Source organism: Phasianus colchicus, chromosome 2 (assembly GCF_987193195.1).
Source record: "Phasianus colchicus chromosome 2, bPhaCol1.hap1.1, whole genome shotgun sequence".
Taxonomy (NCBI): Eukaryota; Metazoa; Chordata; class Aves; order Galliformes; family Phasianidae; genus Phasianus; species Phasianus colchicus.
The window spans coordinates 80,494,244-80,517,078 of NC_143437.1; the positions used below are offsets into that span (position 1 = coordinate 80,494,244).

General features: G+C 41.6%; 2 protein-coding genes across 3 annotated transcripts; both read left to right on the plus strand.

Annotated features, from left to right (window-relative positions):
- The first annotated feature begins 1,954 nt into the window (after positions 1 to 1,954).
- On the plus strand, positions 1,955 to 17,119 carry CDC50A (cell division cycle 50 P4-ATPase accessory subunit A). 2 transcript variants are annotated; one of them, XR_016464460.1, is made up of 8 exons: positions 1,966 to 2,321; positions 6,969 to 7,085; positions 7,749 to 7,856; positions 8,859 to 8,946; positions 9,349 to 9,492; positions 11,093 to 11,299; positions 13,363 to 15,571; positions 16,941 to 17,119. XR_016464460.1 is itself a non-coding variant. In XM_031610847.2 (7 exons), the coding sequence occupies exons 1-7, from the start codon at positions 2,058 to 2,060 to the stop codon at positions 13,554 to 13,556; spliced, it is 1,122 nt and encodes a 373-aa protein (XP_031466707.1). In that variant the 5' UTR covers positions 1,955 to 2,057; the 3' UTR covers positions 13,557 to 14,819. The 2 variants fall into 2 exon arrangements, 1 of the variants encoding a protein (XP_031466707.1); XM_031610847.2 differs by lacking the exon at positions 16,941 to 17,119 and having other exon boundaries at positions 1,955 to 2,321; positions 13,363 to 14,819.
- A 2,562-nt stretch (positions 17,120 to 19,681) lies between these two features.
- On the plus strand, positions 19,682 to 22,574 carry COX7A2 (cytochrome c oxidase subunit 7A2). The gene is made up of 4 exons (XM_031611096.2): positions 19,682 to 19,827; positions 20,156 to 20,245; positions 21,543 to 21,627; positions 22,357 to 22,574. Exons 1-4 carry the CDS (start codon positions 19,810 to 19,812, stop codon positions 22,413 to 22,415), a joined length of 252 nt encoding a protein of 83 aa, XP_031466956.1. The 5' UTR covers positions 19,682 to 19,809; the 3' UTR covers positions 22,416 to 22,574.
- The last annotated feature ends 261 nt before the right edge of the window (positions 22,575 to 22,835 follow it).

Genomic DNA, 22,835 nt, shown 5'->3' on the forward strand with positions numbered 1-22,835 from the left:
CAACTTGAGGCCATTCCCTCTCATCCTATTGCTATTGCCTGGGAGAAGAGGCTACCAAACACCTTGGCACAACATCCTTCCAAGTGACTGTAGAGAGCAATAAGGCCTTTTCTGAGCCTCCTCTTCTCCAGATGGAACCATCCCAGTTCCCTCAGCTGCTCCTTGTGAGACTTGTGCTCCAGAATCCTCACCAGCTTAGTTGCCCTTAAATACCAAAGTATTCAACCTGATACTCTTTATTTCTCTGAAGAATGGAAGTAAGATTCCTCAAGAGCTGACAGCTTGTGCCCAGTGTAACACAGTGCCCAGTAAAACTTCTGCACACAGAAGTAGGTGTATTTGGTTCTCACACCACATGACAGCAGGCCCCATCTTGTGAACCTCGTGCCAAAGTTCCCAGCACCAACCCAATTAGGACTGCAACACCTGGTGCCCTGTGGTGTCCTCTGTGTCTTTGCACAAATGGAGGGATGCCTTTCCATCAGGCTACTGTGATGGTTGCACTGAGGTGATCTTTCATTGATGGAGGCCATGAAGACGCTGAGTGTCCAGGAGGTGACAGGGTGGCATGGAGGGAACATGATGCTTTTCCCTGAGTAGTCAATAAATGCAGAGGACAAAAGGGCACTCCTGAACCTGGCAGCATCCAAGAAACTTCCTGCCACCTCACAGCATTGGTTTACATGCAGTTCTGATCCCTCACTGGATTTTCTGGGAGGCTGAGGGAGCACAAATTGCCAGGCTTGATGACAGAAGACAAAAGATAGTAGAGAAAAGGGTTGTAAGAGGGGAAGGGGCTTCACTGCCAGAAGCTCAGAGGGATACATCAGGAATGAGATACAGCTGCAGCACATATGTCACAAGGAATGTGTCTCACTTTAGAGCCTAGATAATTGCTTAGAGCCCAAAATCATTCTCAAATTTTAGATGCTTTTTTTTAAAAAATAGCGCTCCTGAGCTTCCTGCGCTGCCTGTGGAGAGGCAGGAACCTGCACAGCCCCACGGCGCTGCTCCTCACCAGACGCCTGTCTCCCCGGCGCTCCCTGCCGGTGTATTTGATCATCCCGCTTCATTTTTGGGAAACTGTCCCCCTCTGAAGCCAAAGAGCACTGCTTATGCATGAAATCCATAGAACTATAAAATCAACTGAATTGGAAGGGACCCTTGAAGGTCATCTAGTCCAACTGCACTGCAACGAACAGGGGCAGCTGCAGTTAGACCCGGCTGCTCAGAAACTCATTTCATTACATTTTTCTAAAATCACAAAGAAACATCACTGCTTGCTGACGGCCAGGTTTTGGCCACGCTGACCATCCCAGCCCTTACTAAATGAACTTTAACAGGAAAGCACCAGCAGAAGGAGAAATACACAGTCTCAATATTGCGTTGCCTTGTGCTGTGCCCCTCTGGACAAAGCAGGTGCTCAGAAATACACGTGCACACAAGGGTTGATAGTGATAGGACAAGGGGAATGGGCTTAAACTGACACAGGGGAGGCTTAGGTTAGATATTAGGAGGCAGTTTTTCACACAGAGGGTGGTGACACACTGGAACAGGTTGCCCAAGGAGGCTGTGGATGTTTCATCCCTGGAGGCATTCAAGGCCAGGCGGGATGTGGCTCTGGGCAGCCTGGTCTGGTGGTTGGCGACCTTGCATAGAACAGGAGGGTTGAAACTAGATGATCATTGTGGTCCTTTTCAACCCAGGCCATCCTATGATTCCAACCATCGGACTCATAACCGGCAGCGCTGAACACGAGCATGCGCAGAAACACGGTGAACAGGGGGAGCGGGAAAGGCGCCCGATGACATTGCGCACGCGCTTTCCGCTCCGACCAGGCGGAAGGAGATAAGGAGCGCACAGCTCGCGTCCTTCCGTCGCGCAGACACGGCTCTTGCTCTGAGCATGCGCAGCTTCGTCTCGGAGATCCGTTTCCGCCGGGATGCGAAGGTTACGTCATCAACCGCTCGCCGCCTCCTAAGAGCGCAGGCGCGGCGTCCGGCGGTCACGTGGTGGGTTCGTGGGCGGGGCTGCCGGCGGTGTCGGCGGGCGGCGCCATGGCGGTCAACTACAGCGCTAAGGAGGAGGCGGACGGGCACCCCGCGGGCGCAGGGCCGGGCGGCGGGGCCGCGGCGGGCGGCGGCGGAGCGGTGAAGACCCGCAAGCCGGACAACACGGCGTTCAAGCAGCAGCGCCTGCCCGCCTGGCAGCCCATCCTGACGGCGGGCACAGTGCTGCCGGCCTTCTTCATCATCGGCCTCATCTTCATCCCCATCGGTATCGGCATCTTCGTCACCTCCAACAACATCCGCGAGTACGAGGTGCGCGGGGACCGGGCCTCCCCTCGGCTCTGGGCATGGGGGGCCGGGCCGGGGGGAAGGAAGGAAGGAAGGAGGGAGGGAGGGAGGGAGGGAGGGAAGAAAGCGGAGGTGACAGCTGCCTCGGGAGGAGGTTGGGAAACAGAGTCCGAGGAACTAAAATTCCTGTCAAGGAAAGGCTGAAGTGGAGGGGGAAATAGGAGCTTGACGCCTGTTGTGCCGTGTCTGGATGCTGCGTTTAAGCTTCTTGCCTGGCAGTGTGGGGGCACGCACATCTGGAAGTTGGCACAGCTACTTCAGAGCACAGTGCTCTGTTCTCGACACACCGACTGTCGATGCCACCTTACAGCCCTTCTGAAGGTGATGCAAATGCCTGTTTTCAGCAGGATACTGCACCGAGAAACATTTAAAAAAAAAAAAAAGCTGGCTAACACTTTTTATGATGGTTATGTTTAAAACAGCCATTTCCTTATTAAAGTATGCAGTGTTATGCTGATGTTATGAGAGATGTGTATTTATCCAATTATATATACCATATCTTTTTCATTCTGATTGGATCTGGGTTGATTCTTAAGGATGAGAACTTGATCAGTTTCCTCTGAGTCCAGAACTGTAAGTGACATTCAGTTTGGATGTTAGGAAGAACTTCTTCGTAAGGATGGTCAGGTGCTGGAATGGGCTGCACAGGGAGCTGGCAGAGTCACTGTCCTTAGAGGAGTTCAGGAAGTGTTTAGATACAGTACTGGGGATGTAGTTTAATGGGGAAATGTTGGTGGTTAGGTGGATGATTGGACTAGATGATCTTAAGGATCTTTTCCAACCTTAATGGTTCTGTGAGTCCTTGTGGCTCTATCCCTGCTGTGTGTATATTCACTGGAACAGGTTGCCCAAGGAGGTTGTGGATGCCCCATCCCTGAAGGCATTCAAGGCCAAGCTGGATGTGGCTCTGGGCAGCCTGGTCTGGTGGTTGGCGACCTTGCATACAACAGGAGGGTTGAAACTAGATGATCATTGTGGTCCTTTTCAACCCAGGCCATTCTATGATTCTATGAAATATTAAACACTGTGTCTGCTTAGCAGCTCGCTTACGTACTGCTGTAAAGCTCAAGCAGGAGCCACAAGGCATCTGTTCCCTTCTGACACGTACAGTTAGTGCGACTAACACTCCCTTACGCAGACAGACTTCATCTATGAAGCAGTGTTGGCCACTTATATTTGGAAATGAGATAGCAGGTGGTAGTTTTCAGTCTCTTCTAGTTTCAAGATACTAAAGACAGGCAAAAATGTTCCTTGTTTTTTATCAAGTGTGTTTATCATTTGTGTTATCCACCTCCCCCTGGAGTTTGGTCAGGTTTTATTTTTCTGGGGATAGGGTTTGTGAGTTCTGTAAGTCTGATGTTGTGATCAAACCGTTCAGGTATGCAAGTAAAAGGAGGAAGCTTGTGTTCTGTTCTTTGATTCTAATGCTATTCTATGAAGTGTTTTAGTGCAAAGATCATGAAGGGGGGGAGTATGCGCAGCTACCACCTGCACATCTACTCAGGTCCTTGCCTGGTGCTCTGGCTTTCCTTGGTAACCTCCAGATGTTATTTCCAAAGAGCCACTGATATAACTCTGGAAGACAAGGCTTCTAAAAGTGAGTTGTGGTGACTAAGCTCATTTAAAAATGTAACTGGGGAAGGAAGCAGAGCTGCTTATTTACACCCACCTCAGACAGTAGCCTCCTCATGAGGTGTCTCTACGTGTGTGTATAGCAGCCTGAAAACTTGGTGTACTGTAACTGAATAGAGGGTATGACTGATGTCCCCAAATACATACCTGTGTACAGTTTATATTATCTATAGACCTGTCCTGGAACTTGATGCTGCAACTTCTGAGAATTGCACTGTTCTTAAGTGGATGCAAGCAGTGAGATGTGGCCTTTCCATTGATTTCCTTTAGAAGCTCTCTTGAATTTAAATGTGGAAGATGTCCAAAATCTTAAGTGTATGAGGATTATGGGTTGTGTTTTGTGTGTGTGTGCTGTTTTTTCTCTATCCTTTTCTCACTGTTTCAAAGCTGTCCATCATGGGAAATTGTTCATTTGAGAGAAATATGAGGAAAAAGCTTCAGAAATGTCTATTTTCTGCTCTATACTATTAAAGGCCAATGTAGTCCTATTTTTATTTTTAGAATGGATAACAACTGTTGACACACATCAAAATGTGATACAAATTGAGCAATGTCCAGGACACTAATTGAACAGGAAGCACATCCCAGTGCTGCGACTGCTACTTGTGAATTGCTTAACAGTAGTTAAAACCAGACCCAAAGGCACTGCTAGGAATGAGGAACTGAGATGAGGTGCCTGACTGCCGTGTGCATCTTCAGTGCTGTGCGGGGCTGTAGTGACCCCATCACCAAAATGATGCAGAACTTAATGAAATCTGCGGAGACAGATAAAAGAAAAAAGAAAAAAACAGACCGATTGGATGCCTTTTATACAAGAAGTGGCCAGGGACAGTAATTGCAAGTTCAGAGCAGAGGAGCTGAGGGGAGGCCTCATAGAGGCTGCAGCTCCTCACAGGGAATGGAGAGCAGTGCTGAGCTCTGCTCTGTGTGACAGTGACAGGGCCTGAACGAATGACATGGAGCTGTGTCAGGGGAGGGGTAGCTGGGGTTAGGGACAGGTCTGCACCAGAGGGTGGGTTGGCATGGAACAGGCTGCCCAGGGCAGTGGACACAGGCCTGAGCTGTCAGAGTTCATGGAGTGTTTTGACACCACTCTCAGACACAGGGTTTGATTTTGTGTGCTGTGTGGAGTTGGGAGTTGGACTTTGTAATCCTTATGGGTCTCTCCAACTCAGGATATTCTATGATTCTTTAGTAGCATCCATTTGTAACAGTGTGTGAAGCCTACAAAGAGCACAGGTGGTTTGGAGAATGATTATGCACAATAGCTGTGTTATTTCTGCACTACAGAAACAAGCGAGCTGAGAAGGACATCAACAAACTGAACAGCCGTTGGGCCAGGAGATACCAGCTCCCTGTGGGTCTGTGGTCTCTTAGTGCTATTGCTCTTTGGAGCCCTGATGCTGGGTCACGTGGATTTCTGCCTTGGCTCCGTGCATCTTATGTTCTTGAAGCAGTGGTTTCGTTATTTGTCAGGAGATGAAAACATACCTGTATTACTTTAGCTAAGCTGTCAGTGGAACATGTAACGTGTTCTTCATGTAAGTGAAATTTTTCAATCTTGCTGGTCTCTGTGCTGCAGCTGGACTGAGCCTTGAAGGAGGAGCTCTGCTTTATGCTGAAGCAGAGGTACTTCTGCATAAACTCAGTATCTCATTTAATGAGAGGCAAAAATAATGCAAGCCTTTCCCCCACCTCACAGTTCCTGAATCTGACTTATTTCAGCCGAGCTTGTCAGAGGAAGGTCTCATCTGTCAGAAGCCTGGCAGCAGGACACAGGCTACTAAAGTGCCTTTGCTGAAAAAAGAGCTGCAGCTCTTAACAGATAGCAAAGAATCTATGGGGAGAGACACCTTGAAGAAGATCCAGAGGAAAATAGGCTTCAATTGTTCCTCGAACCTTGAAACTGCTTGTTTTATTTAACCTTAATATGGATTTTAGGATAGATGAATCATTCTAATTCTCAGTAATGTTTGACTACAACCGTAAACAAGAACAAAGCCTTTGCAGGAGTCTTTCATAAAACTGAGCAGGATTCGTAGTTCAAAGTGCTTTGTTTTGGTAACTTGTCATGTGTTGTGCTGATCTGAGTTCTAAGTAGGAAGCATCTTTTAAGTGTAGAAATACTAGTTCATAGACAGATGGAATCTTTGTCCTATGCATGGAGCTGATCTGCTGAACCCAGTGCAGTTATTTCCTGCTGTTTGCATCCTGGAGCTACACAGGAGAGAGCAATGTAATGCAGTCAAGTGACTTCTGTTGGCAGGGGGCCATAGGATGAGTGCCCAGGTGCTCAGGATACATTGTGTGTTCTAAAGGTAGCCTGAATGTGCAGGTTTCAGGTAATTTTTCTTGTTCTTGCTGCTTGACTATTAAAGACAAATACTTGATAAGCTGCATTAACAGCAATCATCTTTCTTTTTCATCTGGCATTTTACTGTTCTTGGCATTAGTGTTTTCATCTTCCCTGTTTAAGGAGAGCTCTTGAGCATTAAGTGGTCTTTGAAAAATCTTCCAGGTGATTCAGTTGCCTAAACGTAGGCAGCAAAGAAAATTTTCTTAGCAGCACTTCTAGATATTTAATAAGAAAGGTAGGCTTTTAAAAACTAGACTTCTCTGGAAGTGTGTAGCAGCTTAGATCTGCTTGTTATATATGAAGTGTGTTTGGAAATGGTGTGGTGCCTTGAGTATCTGCTCTGTGTGTTTTGGTGGGGTTTTCTTGTTTGTTTTTTTTTCTCTTCTTCCCCAGCATTAATGGCCCACACTGGTGCCAGATTTGTTTGAGGCTGAAACATAACATGTAGTCAAATTCACAAAATAGTTTGGGTTAGAAGGGACCGTGAGATCATCAAACAGAGCTTTTGGAACTGAGATGCAGTAAGGTTGTAAAAATAAATGCTGCACCAATTGTCTGGCTTATTAATTTACAGTGGGAAAGCAAAGAAAATTGATTAATGTGAATATTTTTTTCTGTTATAGATTGATTATACAGGAATAGAGCCTTCCAGTCCCTGCAACAAATGTTTAAACGTGTCCTGGGATAGCACACCGCCTTGTACTTGCACAATCAATTTCACATTGGAGCATTCATTTGAGGTATGTAACCTTACATGCAAGGAGAAATGAGAACTGCTGACGTGGTTTATTTCATAAGTAATAGGAAAGCTGCATTCCCACAGCCTTACTTTGCTTCTATCTTAAAGGATTATTTCTAGTATTTCTATGAACTTGGATTTGATGGCTGTGTATCTTCTCAGACGCAGGGATGAGATGGTTTTTAATGCCTCTCTTTGTCTAGAATTGCACAGTGTTAAATGGGATACCTTTTACACATATGGATTTACTGTGTCCTTCTTGGATTTCATGTACTTGACAGTAGATTCCTGCACAACTTAAACTGAATTCAGCAGGAAGTGGCAACACCAGATGCATACTTTTTTGCAAACTGGAGGCAAATCATAGAATGGCCTGGGTTGGAAAGGGCCACGATGATCATCTGGTTTCAACCCCCAAAATAATAAGAAGATAAGTATTGGGACAGTACTGATGAATATCTTGCTGCTGATTTATGACACGTTGATATTGACTTCAGGTTGCCAGCTTTTGTTGGGATAGTACTGTGTGTACTCAGTATGAAGAGAGTTGAGTCTTTGAGTGTTACTATAAAGTAAACACAATTTAAGAGGTTAGAGCTTTCTGTTAACTAGCATGCTTGTGTGTTTTATTGATCTGTTGTGTGAATTAAAACTCCTCTTGTAGAGTAATGTATTCATGTATTATGGACTTTCCAACTTCTATCAAAACCACCGTCGCTATGTGAAATCTCGAGATGACAGCCAACTAAATGGAGACAACAGCTCATTACTTGTAGGTATTCAAGCTTTGATATTAATAGGTAATGAACAACTGACTTGCAAAAGTTATCATGGCAGAATATGCAGTTTAATAATAATGAAGCTGTAGAATTTTTGTATTCCAGAAAACAACAAGGAGTTCATACTTTTTATGAGAAAATATAAATGCTGTAATTTTGTGGCAGTTTGTTCAGTGGACAGCAGTGTAGTACATCAAACACATCTCAAGACTGAGTAGCTTTAAACTTTTTACTCTCAGATGATAGTACCTATGTATACCCATTCATTTTCAGTGTAAAATACTGTTACCTAACACTTGGTTTGGATATTGCAGCTAAATGCATTTGTTTCTATAGAATCAGGTTTGATACTGAACATCAGCATTACTGGAAAACGTCAGTACTCTGTATTCTGCTCAAAGCATTGCGTAGAGTCAGTTTGCTCCTCCTAGTTTTGGCAAGGAGTGGAAATACACGTGGATTCTTGCTCCTGCAAAAAGTATTCCCCCTTTTTGCATGTAAATTGGGGGGAAAAAAGCAGAATTTCAGGAAGTTACAGCTGATGACTGACATTGGATTTCAGGTCACTTGTTTTTGGCATGATGTTTGTGTGCTTGCACCCTTATTATTTTATGCTGGGCTTTGTTACTTACTGCAGTCTGCTGTCTCTAACACTGGTGCATACTGGGAGTTTGGGTGGGGGGGGGACTTCATTAAAAGAATGCTGGAGTATTTCATGGTTCAGTTAGAACTTTTTTTTTCCTCTTAGTTTCCAAGCAGTCTTAATTTTAGAATGAGTATCATGGAATTTTTGATTTTATTCATATTTTATCTAGACTATATTCCTGCTTGTAAAGAAAAAAAATCAATCCTATTGATTAGCAATGAATACTGAAATATTTGTAAATAAACTCACTCATGGGAGGATTTTGTAGTAAGTGTAAGCTGTACACACTGAAGTACTGAACTATAAACTAGCACAGACTGATCTGCTTTTTTTTCTTTCCAACTATCAGAATCCAAGTAAGGAATGTGAGCCTTACCGCACAAACGAGGATAAACCCATTGCTCCCTGTGGAGCTATTGCCAACAGTATGTTTAATGGTATGGTAACACTTCTCAGTTTAGCATTTTGACATTTTTGTGTTGTTGTGTATGCTTTGTGCTGTTGCTTTATTCTGGCTATTATTGTGGGTTGTTTTGTTTTGAATTAACTGGAATGTTTGAAATAAAATACCATTTTTTTAATAGCTATCACAAAGAATTTAATCTGATAGCACACAAGGGATTGAAACGTCTGTTGTGAGTGGCTGTTATGGCTGTGGAATAGGTGTAAAGATGCTAGGTATGTATAATGCACTGCTATGGAATGTGTGTGGATTCTTACAGAACAGTTTTTGATTGTGTCAGTTTTTGTTTTTTCTGGAGATGTTTTACTGCCTATCAGGATCATTCATCTAATAAAAGTCACTCTTATCTAGTTTTCCAATTTGATTTTCTCCATAGATACATTGGAGTTATACCATGTTGAAAATGACACAAGGACTGCTATTACTTTGATTAAAAAAGGCATTGCGTGGTGGACAGATAAAAATGTGAAGTTCAGGAACCCTACAGGAGATGGAAATAATTTAACTGCACTCTTCCAAGGTAAGAAATATGTGAAATTTTAAGAACAAAAGATTTCAAACACATTGATTGCCGTGGATTTTACTTCAACATTGTAGTGAACATACTAATTAAAAATATTGTTCTATATAGAAGTCCAAGCTGAGGGCTATTCTGCTTTCTGGAAAAAAGTTGTCTGTTAACAGTGGATGCCGCAAACTTAATGCGGAAGTACTTTTGTTTTTTCTCATTTTACTGTAATCATTTAACATGTGAAAATAGGACCTGGGCTTATTTCCTGTTTAATCTTTCTGACGTTTCATAAATGCTCTTTCTGTCAGTTGCTCGGCATCAGATTAGTTTTGCTTTGGCAGCTAATCCAATTTGTTAAGATGGGGAAAAGATTCCTGCTTTAAGTGATATTTCAATTACTTGTTGCTGTTTGGGATCTTCAAATATCAAATCACTTTTTTTCCTTTTTAAAATTTTTTTTTATTTTTATTTTTTTTAGTTTTTCATAAATTTTTATGCCTTGAGCACTGAGAAAATCCTAGTAAGTGCATTGCTATACTACATGGCTTTTAACTTGAGAAGAAATCCTGTGATTATTTAACCAAATTGTGTTTTTCTTTTTAAATGTTTCTTATGATAGATCTTGAAGTACTTCTTAGAATCTGACTATTTGTGAACTGTATTTCCAGTAGTTAGCAAGAGCACTACTGTGACATCATCTAAAGTACTATATATAACTTTATTTGCTCGTGGTCCAGAAAGTAGTAGAGCAGGAGAGCTATTATCATAATGGAGAATTATCTCACAATGGTAGAGTAATATTTTGATAAGGCTTCCTATCTATATAAACGTATAGAGCAGGCAAACTTGTTTTAGCCCATAGACAGTGCTGTCCTGAGAATGAATGGATATACATTGCTGTTTAAACTGGAAACTCTGCAGGTGATAGAGGAATGGATAGATTGCTCAGAGAATCATAGAATGGCTTGGGTTGGAAGGGACCTCAAGGATTATGAAGCTCCAGCCCTCCCACCACAGACAGGGCTACCGACCTCCCCATTTCATACTAGATCAGGCTGCCCAGGGCGCCATCCAGCCTGGACTTGAACACCTCCAGGGACGGGGCATCCACAACCTCTCTGGGCAGCCTGTTCCAGTACCTCACCACTCTCACAGTAAAGAACTTCCCCCTGACATCCAACCTAAATCTTCCCTCCTTCAACTTAAAACCATTTCCACTTGTCCTATTATTATCTACCCTTTCAAGGAGTTGACTCCCCCATAAGAGTGGTTGCTCAGTCTCCCTCTTCAGGTAACTTCGGGAGCTGCCTGGACATGGTCCTGAGCACAGTGCTTTGGCCTAACCTTGCTTGGGTGGGTTTGGGCCAACTGGTCTCAGCCATTCTATGAAAATAAAAAGTTCCTGAATTGTAATCAGTAATTTTCTGAATTCTGTTTAGAAAGAATCTAAACAGTAATCTTGCAGTAGCAGTGAGCCAGCCTGGCTCTTCATACTACTTAGAATTTAATGCGTGTTTTTTTATGATTAATTATGATTAATTTTGGTGATCCAGTGCTTCATTTAGTCCTGTGTTTGAAATGCTTTATTGTTGTTTTTGTTTAATCTTAGGTACAACAAAACCAGTAAACTGGCCCAAACCGGTGTATATGCTGGACTCTGAGCCTGATAACAATGGCTTTATCAATGAAGACTTCATTGTGTGGATGCGTACTGCTGCTCTGCCAACATTTCGTAAGCTGTATCGTCTCATTGAAAGGAAGAGTAACTTACAGCCTACCTTACAGGCTGGAAAATATTCTTTGGATATCACGTACAGTATCCTTTGAAAATGCCCTTAAAAACTACTTAGAGCATTGGCTGGGTTACATGGGTATACTTCTGAGGAAGTTTAAATCAAACAAGACTTCATAATTACCGTCTTCTACATATAGTTTATAGAACTAACCTGTGTTTCATCTGTTAAGATGATGAAATTCAGTTCCATAGCTTCATAAAGGGAAATGACTGGGTCAGTTTGACTTCAGAATGACCACCTGAAGCATGGAGTTGTCTGAACTAGTTAAGAGTATCTTTTGGAGGGTATTACTCTTTTAGAAGTGTAGGATTTTCTCCTGCTTGATCAGGAGGATAGAGGAAGGAAAACACAATGCTGTGGAGACAGCTGGATCTTCAGACACAATCTAATACAGGAATGATTTGTAAACTTGTAATCTTATTGCAAGGTTTTTTTTTTTTTTTTCACTTGGAGTTAGGCTTATATTCTGTAATGTTTGTACCATTGTAATCATGATTTTGAACTGTTGCATAGTTCACATAGAACTACATTATGTATTTAACACGGATGAAAATATTCTGTGGGTTTTTTTGTTGCTCTTCCTGAGACAAAGCAGGATGGAGGGGACAAAAAAAATACCACCTCACTCTTCTGAAGAGCCATTTGTGAGAAGACATATTAATCCTACGGAAGATTTCAGTGTAAAATTTGCCCAATAAGCAAAATTTTGAAGGACGCTAATGTCTTTTCAGTATGCTTGTGTGCTTAGAGGGGTATGGTCAGTCTCATTCACCCCTAGTCTCGCACAGCTTGTTCACATATGTAGGTCCTTGCAGTACCTGCTGACTGCTTTGAGGGATTGAGGCTGAAGTCTCTGGATGGGAGCATTTTCATGTGATAATTTTTGGGCAGATACGAATGCAGACAGACTGTATTTTGTCTAGCAGAAGATGCACAGCCATAGTTCAGGTGATGCTTTGCTTGAGCTGATAAGTCTTTTTGAAACCTGTTACATGGCCTAAGTCACAAGTTTTAGTTTTTTACAGTTTTAAAATGCCGTATGGTCATACTTCATTTACACTCAGGCTGGTAGCACAGTCAAATGTATTGTACACTTTTACTTTTCAGTATATGTGCTGCTAATCCTTTGCTTTTCTGTGGAGTGCTTTGACTCTGAAGGGGATTGAAGACAAGGGGAGAAATTTCTCAGGGGTGCAGAAATTTAGCATTCATTCAGGACTTGGGGCCTGCTTTGCCTCTTCCTGGGGCTCTGTGTACTGTTGTCAGATCACTCTATTTGTAGACTTGCTCCACAGCAACCTTTTTTGCTCTGTGATTGCTCAAATCTGTGCATAAAGTTAAATTACTTGCTTCAAAATGAGAGAGAACTTTAATGTCTTGGATGCTGTAAAGAAATTGAGAGAAAAATACAGCACAGGAAAGAATGGAAGACTTGGTAGCTTAGAAATTTGAGTATACTTTCTAAACCTGCATTCTTCAGGGCATAACGACAGTATGTAACCTAGGGCAGGCAGAATCTAGAGGTGAAAATAAATCCAGAGCTGTGGATCAGGTGCACATCAGCCATTCCTTTTTGGGCAGACAAAAGATGAGGTAGTTCTGTAGGAGAGTAGAGGAGGTAGGTTGTCATAGTTCCTGAGTTCTTAAAACTTGAAAGCTCCTAAAGATCATTTGAAAAGCTACTGCAGTATTTTCTTCCTCGCAAAGCAGCAGGGAGTGTATGTAAAATGGAGTCAACATAAAGTCACTAAGAAAAACTAAAATACAAATTTCACTTCTTGAGTGTATTTCCTTTGTTTTATTGAAGGTGCTTTCAAAAACCTATGAAACTATCCTCTTCATAAGAGAAGAGAAAATGCATAACATCTGGGGCATTTTTCTTGGAGTAGCTGATGGTGCTTAGGTTAGTCTTTGCTTAAAAGATCATCAAAACTTTCAGGGTTTACACTCTGAATATTTAAAGAAAGATGTTTGTATTGGGAGCCTGAGTCAGATGATCCAACATGTAAATGTGCCTGACTAAGCTAGATTTGGAAATGTACTTCATGTTTCTTGTTTTCCTATACTCCTTCTTTTCTCTCAGATTATCCTGTGCACAGTTTTGATGGACGAAAAAGAATGATCCTAAGCACGATCTCATGGATGGGAGGCAAAAACCCCTTTCTGGGAATTGCGTACATCACTGTTGGGTCCATATGCTTCTTCTTAGGAGTTGTGTTGCTGATCATCCATCACAAATACGGAAATAGAAACACTAGTGCAGACATTCCCAATTAATCTCGCATTTTGAAAGCAACCGTGCTGCATGTGCATCAAGGCCAGTCCAGAATGGACTCAGTTGTTGGAAGATAAATCTCTGCTAATGTCACTTCTGAGGCTGGGTATATAACTTTATCTAAAGACCTCCTTTCCCCTTGCTGTGGATTAACTCTCAAAATGACGGGTATACAATTAGCTACATTGATTGTATCTCTGCATATGTCGGAAACAATTTTCTGATGTTTGCCTCTAGCTGGGCAGGCCACTTGATGCATGTAGCTCTGGTTCCCTTGATGCATCTGCTGCTTGTCATGTGCTGTGTAATGTCAGTATGATTCAGTACATACAGATTGTGGAGAAGACCATTGTAAGATACCGTGTAAATTGTTAACTTAGCAGAATTTGAGTGTCAATGCTGTTGAAAGGAAAAGGCAAGTCTTAAGTGTTTTTTCAATTTACCATCTTGTGTGCATGGACTTTCTGGCTGAGATTTTAATATATTTATATTAGCAGTTAAATGTTTTTTCCTGTGTCCTACCCGCCTTTGTTATGTTAGATTATTTAAATGCAGTGCAAACTGCAACACCTGGAATTCCTTTTAATAGTTGCAACAGATGTGCCTGGCCAGTAAAACAGCATTCTGTAAAGGCATTAGAAAGCCTACTTGTTAATTTATCTGTATGAGTTCCTCTTAAATTTTGTTCTAAACTGGGATATGTTTGTTGCAGGTAGAACCTGCAGTTTTGTCATTTTCTTTGCTTTAAGTTATATCCAGCAGTAGTTTTCCTGATGTGCTTGCTGGTTTTGCTTTTTAAAGAGTATCTTCAAGCAGTAAGCAAGATGAGCCTAAAATGTCTGTTCCAGTCACAAATTTGAGCGAATTCCTTTCACTAAAAGAGTTTTTATTGAAACATATGTATTCTGCTGAGCAGGCTTTGTTGTAAAGGAAATCTCATGTTCTTTCAGTGTTGAGATACTGAACTGTAGAAATGGAAGAGTTGAGATGACAGTAATCTTTGTTATTCCAGTGCAGGTTAAGTTTGCAGTGAAACCTAATTGAAATATTGCAGTTAGAAGCATTCTGAGTTTTAGTGTCTTAAACTACAGAAAGGTTCACTTCCATGTTAATTTGAAGCTAGCTAATCTGTAAAATACTTTTTGACTTTTTTTTTTAGATGATGCACAGAAATTGTAATGTATATGGTGGAGATCACTTTATATGCAACTAGCTTCATAAGTACTGAGTGTATTAAAAAGACCTAATAAATTCTGCAAACCATTTATTAAGAGACTTTGTTCTTGAACATGCATTTATTTTCATCTGAATGAAAAGACATAAAGATTGAATGCATTTTAAGAAAGTTGTATTTCTTAGTTACAAAAAAAATCTATGTAACATCTATAGCCAGTTTTATACAACACTATTAATTTAGCACATAAATGCAAAACTATTTTTACTCAATTACTTGTGTAATTTTTTTCAGCTAGCAGTTTATGTGTATAGGTCTGCATACGCTGCAGAATGAAGCAGCGTTTCCATGGTGTTGGCTTTCTGTATAAGCATATAATTTGCTTACATAGTACACTGTGGAAACACAGGGCTTTTAAATACTCAAGTCTTTTAGATTTTTTTTTTTTGCAGTGTTGTATCTGTTGCTGGAACTATAGGGTAAGGATATATAAGTCTGTATATTGCAAAGTTGAAAACTTGCACAAAATTTTAAGCTGGCATTCCTTTGTAAAATAGTTTAGTCAAAACAAAGTAAACAAGTAAGGAGATGTTTCCCATGTACTGCTTATTAAAATATTTTGATTTTTACACTGTTTGTCACTTGAAAGGTAAATGTTTTGCTTTATTCATGGCCCCTTATCTTTTCTGAGTAGGGAATGCTGTTTTTTGGGGGGGGGCTATGTTCAAAATGGAAAACAATATCTTTCTATCTCTACCTTGAAATGTTTTTCAGTGCTTTTTCCTTTTCCTGTTGACCACAGCTGTCACTGCTGTTTGGATCTTCTTAATGAAGTGCACCAGGGTAAGAATTGCTGTCTGTTTGGTTCTTGCTACAAATAAAGTCTTTTTCTGAAAGTCTGTAGCACTAAATACTTGTCAGACAATATGAACACTATGCCTGAGGAGCTCAAAATATTAGGTGAAACTTGGAATCTCTTGTTTTACTATTCTACATATGCCTTGGGGGCACGTAGGCACTGAGATTCTTGGATTTTGGATTTCCTGGAAACTGTCAGTGTGTCACGTGTTCGAAGATGAAGCCACAGTGTCCCTATCTGACACTTGTCAGGGCAGTGTCACTGTCCCAGTGCTCAGTGCCACGGGTTGGACCTGACCACCTGTGACCTGGTTCTTCAGTGGCATCCATCCTGCACAACTGCTGGAGTTCAGAACTAGAAAGCAATGCCTCACCTTTCCAAGTGCCAGCCAGGCATTTTCCAAATCCCACCCTGTTGAGGCAGTACCTAAAGCGTGAGATTATAGGCTTCCTGGAAGTGGGTGGTGTTAGGAGAGCCTGCTTGTGAATGAATCTTTCTTGGAGAAATTAATGTGGGAAACTAGGATGTATTTCTGTCTTATGCAGGAGCTTTTCAAACAAAATCCTTTGCGTGCGCCCATCTTCCTTCCAGTCTTGTTAAGATCTACATAGTTGTAGCAAAGCAGAGGGGGCCCTTGGGTACTTCTAAATTGCTTTGGGCTATTTGGAGAGATGTTGGTTGTGATTAGCTGAGTCAGAGGAAGAGTTATACCTTAAAGCTTGAATGTGAAGAATCCTTTGTAGCCTTTGCCTCACAAGGTCACATTGGCACTGAAACTGCTTTCTCAGCAGCCTGGTTTTGCTTTAATTATGAATGTTATACCTTGAAGAATACAAGCCTTGTCTTTTTATAGAAATCTCCTTGGGAGAAGAGGCTGTGACAATCCAATGTCAGGTAACATCTGTTTGAGTCTGCCAAGCAGTATAAGGAAAGGTCAGGTGTTTGCCCTGGGTTCACTGCAGGTGTTAATGACTGCACCTTTCTCAAATGCTCTTCCTGCACTGGGGCAACATCAGTGTTACTCATCTGTAAACACACAGATATCAGAAATTCAGCTGAAGTGTCTGATTGGAAAAATGTGACTAAACCTAACACAGAATATACACTGAATTAATTTAAAAATAATGTAGAATACACTGATTGGAAGGCAGCTGCTTGAGAAGGACAAGTCATGACCTTAGAATAATTTTCAGCACGTACAAAGTACTCTATTTTTTTTTCTGTCTGCAGAAAAATGTTCCTATGACATGTAGAGTTTGTGATCTTGCCTGAAAATCCGATTTTACCTTGGTCCTACGTAAGACTGGTATCTTTTGTATTTGTTTTATAGATGTTCTATATTTGTTACCATAGGTTGTTCTCTGCAACTGAACTGAAGAGTTAGAAAGGAAGAGGGCAACGTTGCAAAAGCCTTCAGCAATGTCCCAACAATAATGACAACAAATACTTCTCAAGATGTATCAAGTTTCCATAAGGGACTGTATTGACCTAGTTACAATGAGTTACTTAAAAAAATAAAGTGACATTTTGAGTACCTGTGTCTGTGTTGAACAGCCTGCCAAAAGGGTGTGGGGAGGAAGCAAATGGTCATGCTACCTTTATTCTAGCTCTCTTTTTAGCCATGTGGTTGATTTATGGACTCCTAAGATAGAAGGCCGGGTTTCATCTCTTCCTCAGATTGGCACAAGTACTTTCATGTAACAAAACCATGCATTGTAGCTCACAGAATATGATCTCATTAGCATAGTACTTCTTATGCCTTAAATAGGCAGCTCTTGACAGTTTTGATTTAGACTGACTGTGATCATAAGCCTGATAAGAATTCATATCCTTATATGACCTGAGTCGCAAATAAGAAACTCCCTTCTTCTGCTCAACCAGCACTTGAATTATAGTAATAATGTCTGTTGCTTGAGTTTATGCCGATTTCTGCTGGTTGAAATAACTGTTCTCATTTTATGTTGGAAATCAGTAAGCAGAAATAAAAGCATGACTCATAACTAATGAAGCTGAATTTTTTGTTTTTTTTTCCTTAAAAAAAAATCATTTGAAAGAAAGTGGATAGGCTTTCTTCTTCCTGAACCCTGATTTCAGATAAATATGACCACAAAGAAGCAAACTTAATACTAGAGTTACATGCAAGGCTAACCAATGGTGCTTGGATGTCACAAAATAAAATGGTGAGATGTTTTAAGTAATGTTAGAGGGCCAGGAAGATGATTTATGATCTCATTAATTCTGTTGGGAAAATATGAAAGACTGAGACATGATATTCTTGGAAGAAATGAAAATATGAATGTTTCTAGGCATACATCCAGAGTTAAGTAGTTAAATGAGTATTTGTTTCACAGCAGATGCTTATAAACATTGGAACAAATCCTTGTTCAGCTTTGTAGGGGGAATGATCAAAGAAAGATATGAAACTTCTAATGTGAGTCACTGTATGAAGCTTCTGTTTTGGGGAAAAGTTCCAGCTTCTTACTGTTTAGCTGGAAGTGATGTTATTCAGAGCCATGTCTAGTCCTGACTGCTCTCTCTTCAAGCTGCTGACTGATGCTGAAAGCAAACTGTGTGGCAGCATCCCAGAAGGCAGCTGCCTGTCTATGCAGTGCCTACAGCAGTATTCTTCCCAAAGAAGATGTGAAGTTGAAGTAAGAATGAGGGACCTACTGCATGGCAGTCCATAAAAATCCCAAGTCCTGAAGCAGTGCATATGCTGTGTAATACTAAGTTATTTTAATGCAATTTTAGTGTATTCTACAACTGAGAATAACTTAAATTCTAGTTTGGTGTTTTCTCTCATTGTAAACAATGTGACTTTTAACTGGGTACATCAGTTAATCTATATGCAAGAAAAAATTATGCAGCAGGCAAGCAAGCCTCTAGGAGAAGCTTAAATGTTGTCTTGTCCACCTATCCCACTGCCCCAGGGCTTTTCACTTTTACATGTAGGCCAAAAGTGAACTCAGATGTTTGTGTATCTTTTTAAACGCTGCTAAAAAAAAGATCAAACTACTGATCAGAAATAGATGAACAGCCCTGTTCTATCTAAGGCAGGCTTAAACAAAACAGCTTAACAAAGAGTTCTAATGACCAAATTCATTATTCTTCAGTACAATATATATTAAAATTAATCTGTTAGGGAAAATGTGTCTGAGCCTTTGCTTCAGGCCTTCGCCCTGTGGCTTCAAGATGTCATTTCTCTTCCTTTCCCTCAAGCTGTTTCTTCACAAAACAGTGAATGTTGAAGGCAGCCCTTCTGCTTGCGCTAAGCAACCCTCCTGTAGCTTTGATCACACCAAGCTTTAAGTGTGAACTTCAGGCAATAGCTCTAAAGCTCATATTCCAACTCACAGGAAATAGTTCACAGATATGAGGTAACATTTATTTCTCCGGAGATGATGATCCTTTTATTAGTATTGATTAAGCAATGCATTTGAATTCCTCCTTTGTTGCAATGCATCATTTTTCTTTATGGCTGTGCTTTATAAATGATATTTTTAATATTGCACTCAGTTAAGGCTATGGCTAAATACCTTTCCATTTTTGCATTTTTTGATAGTGCCTTTCTGAGGCAGCTCAAGGGACAGGGAAGTGCTGTGCTTTGGGAAATAGTTTGTTATTTTTGTACTGGGCCAAATGCTGATTTTCTGTCTTTGACACAGATTATTCATCCTCAGCTCTGGGACCAGCACAAACACTTTAAAATGACAGGACTTGAGTGCCCTATGACTGCAGCAAGCCGGAAAGTGATGTTCTGGCAGTGCTGTACTGCAGCATCAGGCAGAGAAAGGATATGAAGCACACATGGGCAGTGCAGAAACCAGAGGCTTACGAAACACCTTCCTAAAGGATGAAAAGATTCCTCCTTCAGATTCAGGTGGGTTTGTGTTCCATACAGTTCTGGTGTTCCTTCACCATCTGCAATTACACACTGTGAATCACTTAGCTGAATTCTGAATTCTGTCTGCACGTACTCTGCATCCTTGCTACTGACGAAGCTCGAGGCCGGGGACAGGCGTGTGACTACGCTTCGTACCCTCTGCGCCGCAGCCCAGCCATCTCCGCCGCCCTTATCCCCGCCCCCTCGGCACTGACCCCCACAGCCCGGCGCTGGCGGCCGCCATTTTCTCGCCGCCCGCCGCTGCGGGGCGGTGCTTCGTGCCGCTTCCGCTTCCGCTGCCCTTGCTGCCGGCAGGAGGTGAAGGGACCAAGAGGCGCGATGTGGCGGAACCTGCTGGTGAGGGGCTCGGTCCCGCGGGCCGGACTGAGGGGGCAGCAAGGGCGGCGGGGCCTGGGGCGGGGCCGTCCTGCATTGTGCGGAGCCGAGCTGAGAGCTGGGCGCTGGGGCTGCCGGCGGGGGGCCCTGAGCACCTGTGTGTTGTGTCTGCAGGCAGATCCTGGGTTAGGGGGGCTCCCGTGCTGGCTTGGGTGGAGCTGATGGCTCTTCCTTCCTCTCTCCCTCCTCTGCTTCCATCTTGATTTTGAAAGGAATGGCTTCTGTACCACTGTGGATGTAACTGAAAGATTTTACTGTTTCTAAAATACTGTTTTTTCCTTTATTTTAGAGTATTCGCCAAGTTTCCCAGAGGACCATAAGCACTGCTTCGCGCAGGCCGCTGGAGAACAGAGTTCCTGAGAAGCAGAAGCTCTTCCAGGTATTGAGAGAACACTGACAATATGATGACAAGGTTTTAGCAGATTAGAGTTGGAAGGGACCTTTGAAGGCTATCTAGTCCAACTGCCCTGCAATGAACAGGGACACCACAGCTTCATCAGGTTGCCCAGGGCCTGATCCAGCCTTGCCTTAAAAGTCTCAAGGAATGGGGCATCAACCACATCTCAGGGCAAGTTGTGCCAGTGTCACACCATCCTACTGTAAAATATTTTTTCTTATGTCTAACCTAAATCTACCCTCTTTAAGATCAAAGCCATTTCCCCTTGTGCTATCATCACAGGCCCTTCTTAAAGAGTCTGTCCCTCTTCTTTCCTGTAGCTTCCCTTTAGATACTGAAAGGAGATTCTGAATACATCTCTTCTGATTGCTATGCCACCTAGTGAGAAGTGGTGGTTCTGCAAATGACAAAAGTAGTGAGTACTTAAGAGCATGCTCCCAGTCTGTGCCTTAACTTGGAGCAGTAATTTCTTACTGAGCGTAGATGAGACTGGGCTTTAGCAATGTGAAAGGGGCAAAGTGTTAATAGTTTAACAGTCCAGTTTTTGCATCTTATTGCTTTCCTTTCTGCTGAAAGAGAAGATCAGTCTTGCTGGAACACTACATGAGGAGCTCAGTGCTCGCTCAATGCTATGGGAAGCAGGATATTGATAAGGAGGGTGGTCAGAGATTCTGTTTCTACTGACAAATGATCAATCTCTACATATTATATTGTTGGCCAAATACTATTTCTTCCTCGAACTCCTCTCTTATGTGACAGTAGGTTAAGCTGGGCAGGTCTGTAGCTAGGGGCAGGCTTGAACTCCAAAGCAGCATAAACTTGCCAGCAAGCATAAAGATCCTGTGGATCCACTGTTCAGGGAGCATCACTTCAGATGGAGCAAAACAGTCTCCTGTTTAAGAACAAGTAGTGGTAGAGAGAGGCTGCTTCTATTCCCTATAGTAGAGTTTGAATATGTTGGAGTCTTATGGGAAGTTTCTAGGGATGGTAATCACTTACTGTGGGCCTGAGGGAGCTGGCAAATGGTGCCAGCAGCATTCAAGCATGTACCAGTTGCTGTTTTAGAAATGAAAATGCATGCTGTTACTACACTTTGATGGTAGGTGCTCACTTGGTACCAGAGGAAAAACTTGAAACACCAAGCTCAAAGCACAAAGTCTTCTGGAAGTATCGAAGATAGTTTGGGGAAAGAAATCTTCCAAGTAGTTCCAGTTGTGTTAAACGAATGGTACAGGAACTGCATTTAAATAATTTATTTTTGTCTCTTTGTTTCCGTTAGGAGGATAATGGCCTCCCCGTGTATCTTAAAGGTGGGATCATGGATGGTCTGTTGTACAGAGTCACCATGGGTTTGACAGTTTTTGGTAAGGCTCATACTAAAACATTTGTGCATTAGTATACTTTCAAACCTACTAAGATTAAAATACTTTTTTTGGTACTATCTCCAGCATGACCGACACAGTACTATGTATTAGATACTCCTTTAGAATCCATGTAAAGATGTTAGACAAAGCTAAAGTAACTCATAAAGCTTATTTTGAAAGGGAATAAGATGTAGTTATAACACACGCACACCCTAGTTTTCTTTTTGGCTTCACTCTTTAGTGCTAGGTGATACTGGAGTTACTGAGGTTTCACATGGTGTAAAAATTAGCATACTGTATCAGAAATTTATGGTATTGCCTATGTTTAGCCTCTTTGCTATTTGTTTATATGGCTCTGTAATACCCTCTAACTTAACTGTGTTGTTCCAGAGGATTTTCTGTTCAGTTACCATAACAATGAGTAACCAGTACTTTATTGTCATCTGTGCAAGTTCTGCAAACATCCCTCTCCCACTTTTTTTCTTTACTATTTTCCTTTTAGGCTTTTTTATGCAGACCGTGGAGAGCTTTTTATGATTTTTTTAATTGTTTGTTTTTATAAATACAAATTGCAAAAAAAAAAAAAAAAAAAAAGTTGAGGTGTGGTTATGGAAATGTGCTGTGTCTGAGCTGCAATTGCTTATTGTTAGTATTCTGGGAAAGGAAAGCTGACTCGTAAGAAGCTCTGTTTACCATTCTGAAAAGACTTCTTTTGTTTCTTTTTTTCAGGAACGGGCTATGTTCTTTATGAACTGCTGATGGCTTCAATGCCCAAGAAGCAGAAATAACTCCAAGATGCCCTAGTGACTATCATCTCTTCGTCCAATTCCATGTGACCGTGATGGCAGCTTATAGTTTCTATAAGCACCTGGCTTAATGCTTGAAATACTAATTTAATTGTAACATGTTAACTGCAATCAATAAAGCAGTTCTTATGTTGCTTTTGAGGTTGTTTGGGCTATATCATATGTTCTCCATTAGAGTGCATTTTACTTCTGGCTCGTGTACAGTGAGTTATCAATATGCTGATCTCTTAATTGTATGAATGTTTGTTTGTTTTCCATTGTGGTTTATGTTGGTACTTCAAAGATGAGTTAAATATCCTGAACCTTTTCAAGAAAGTTATACCTCCTCTTTGTTACAGAAATTTTGTCTTGCTTTAGCTGAGCAAATTTATCTTGAAATAAATAATCAGAATTAAACAAAAT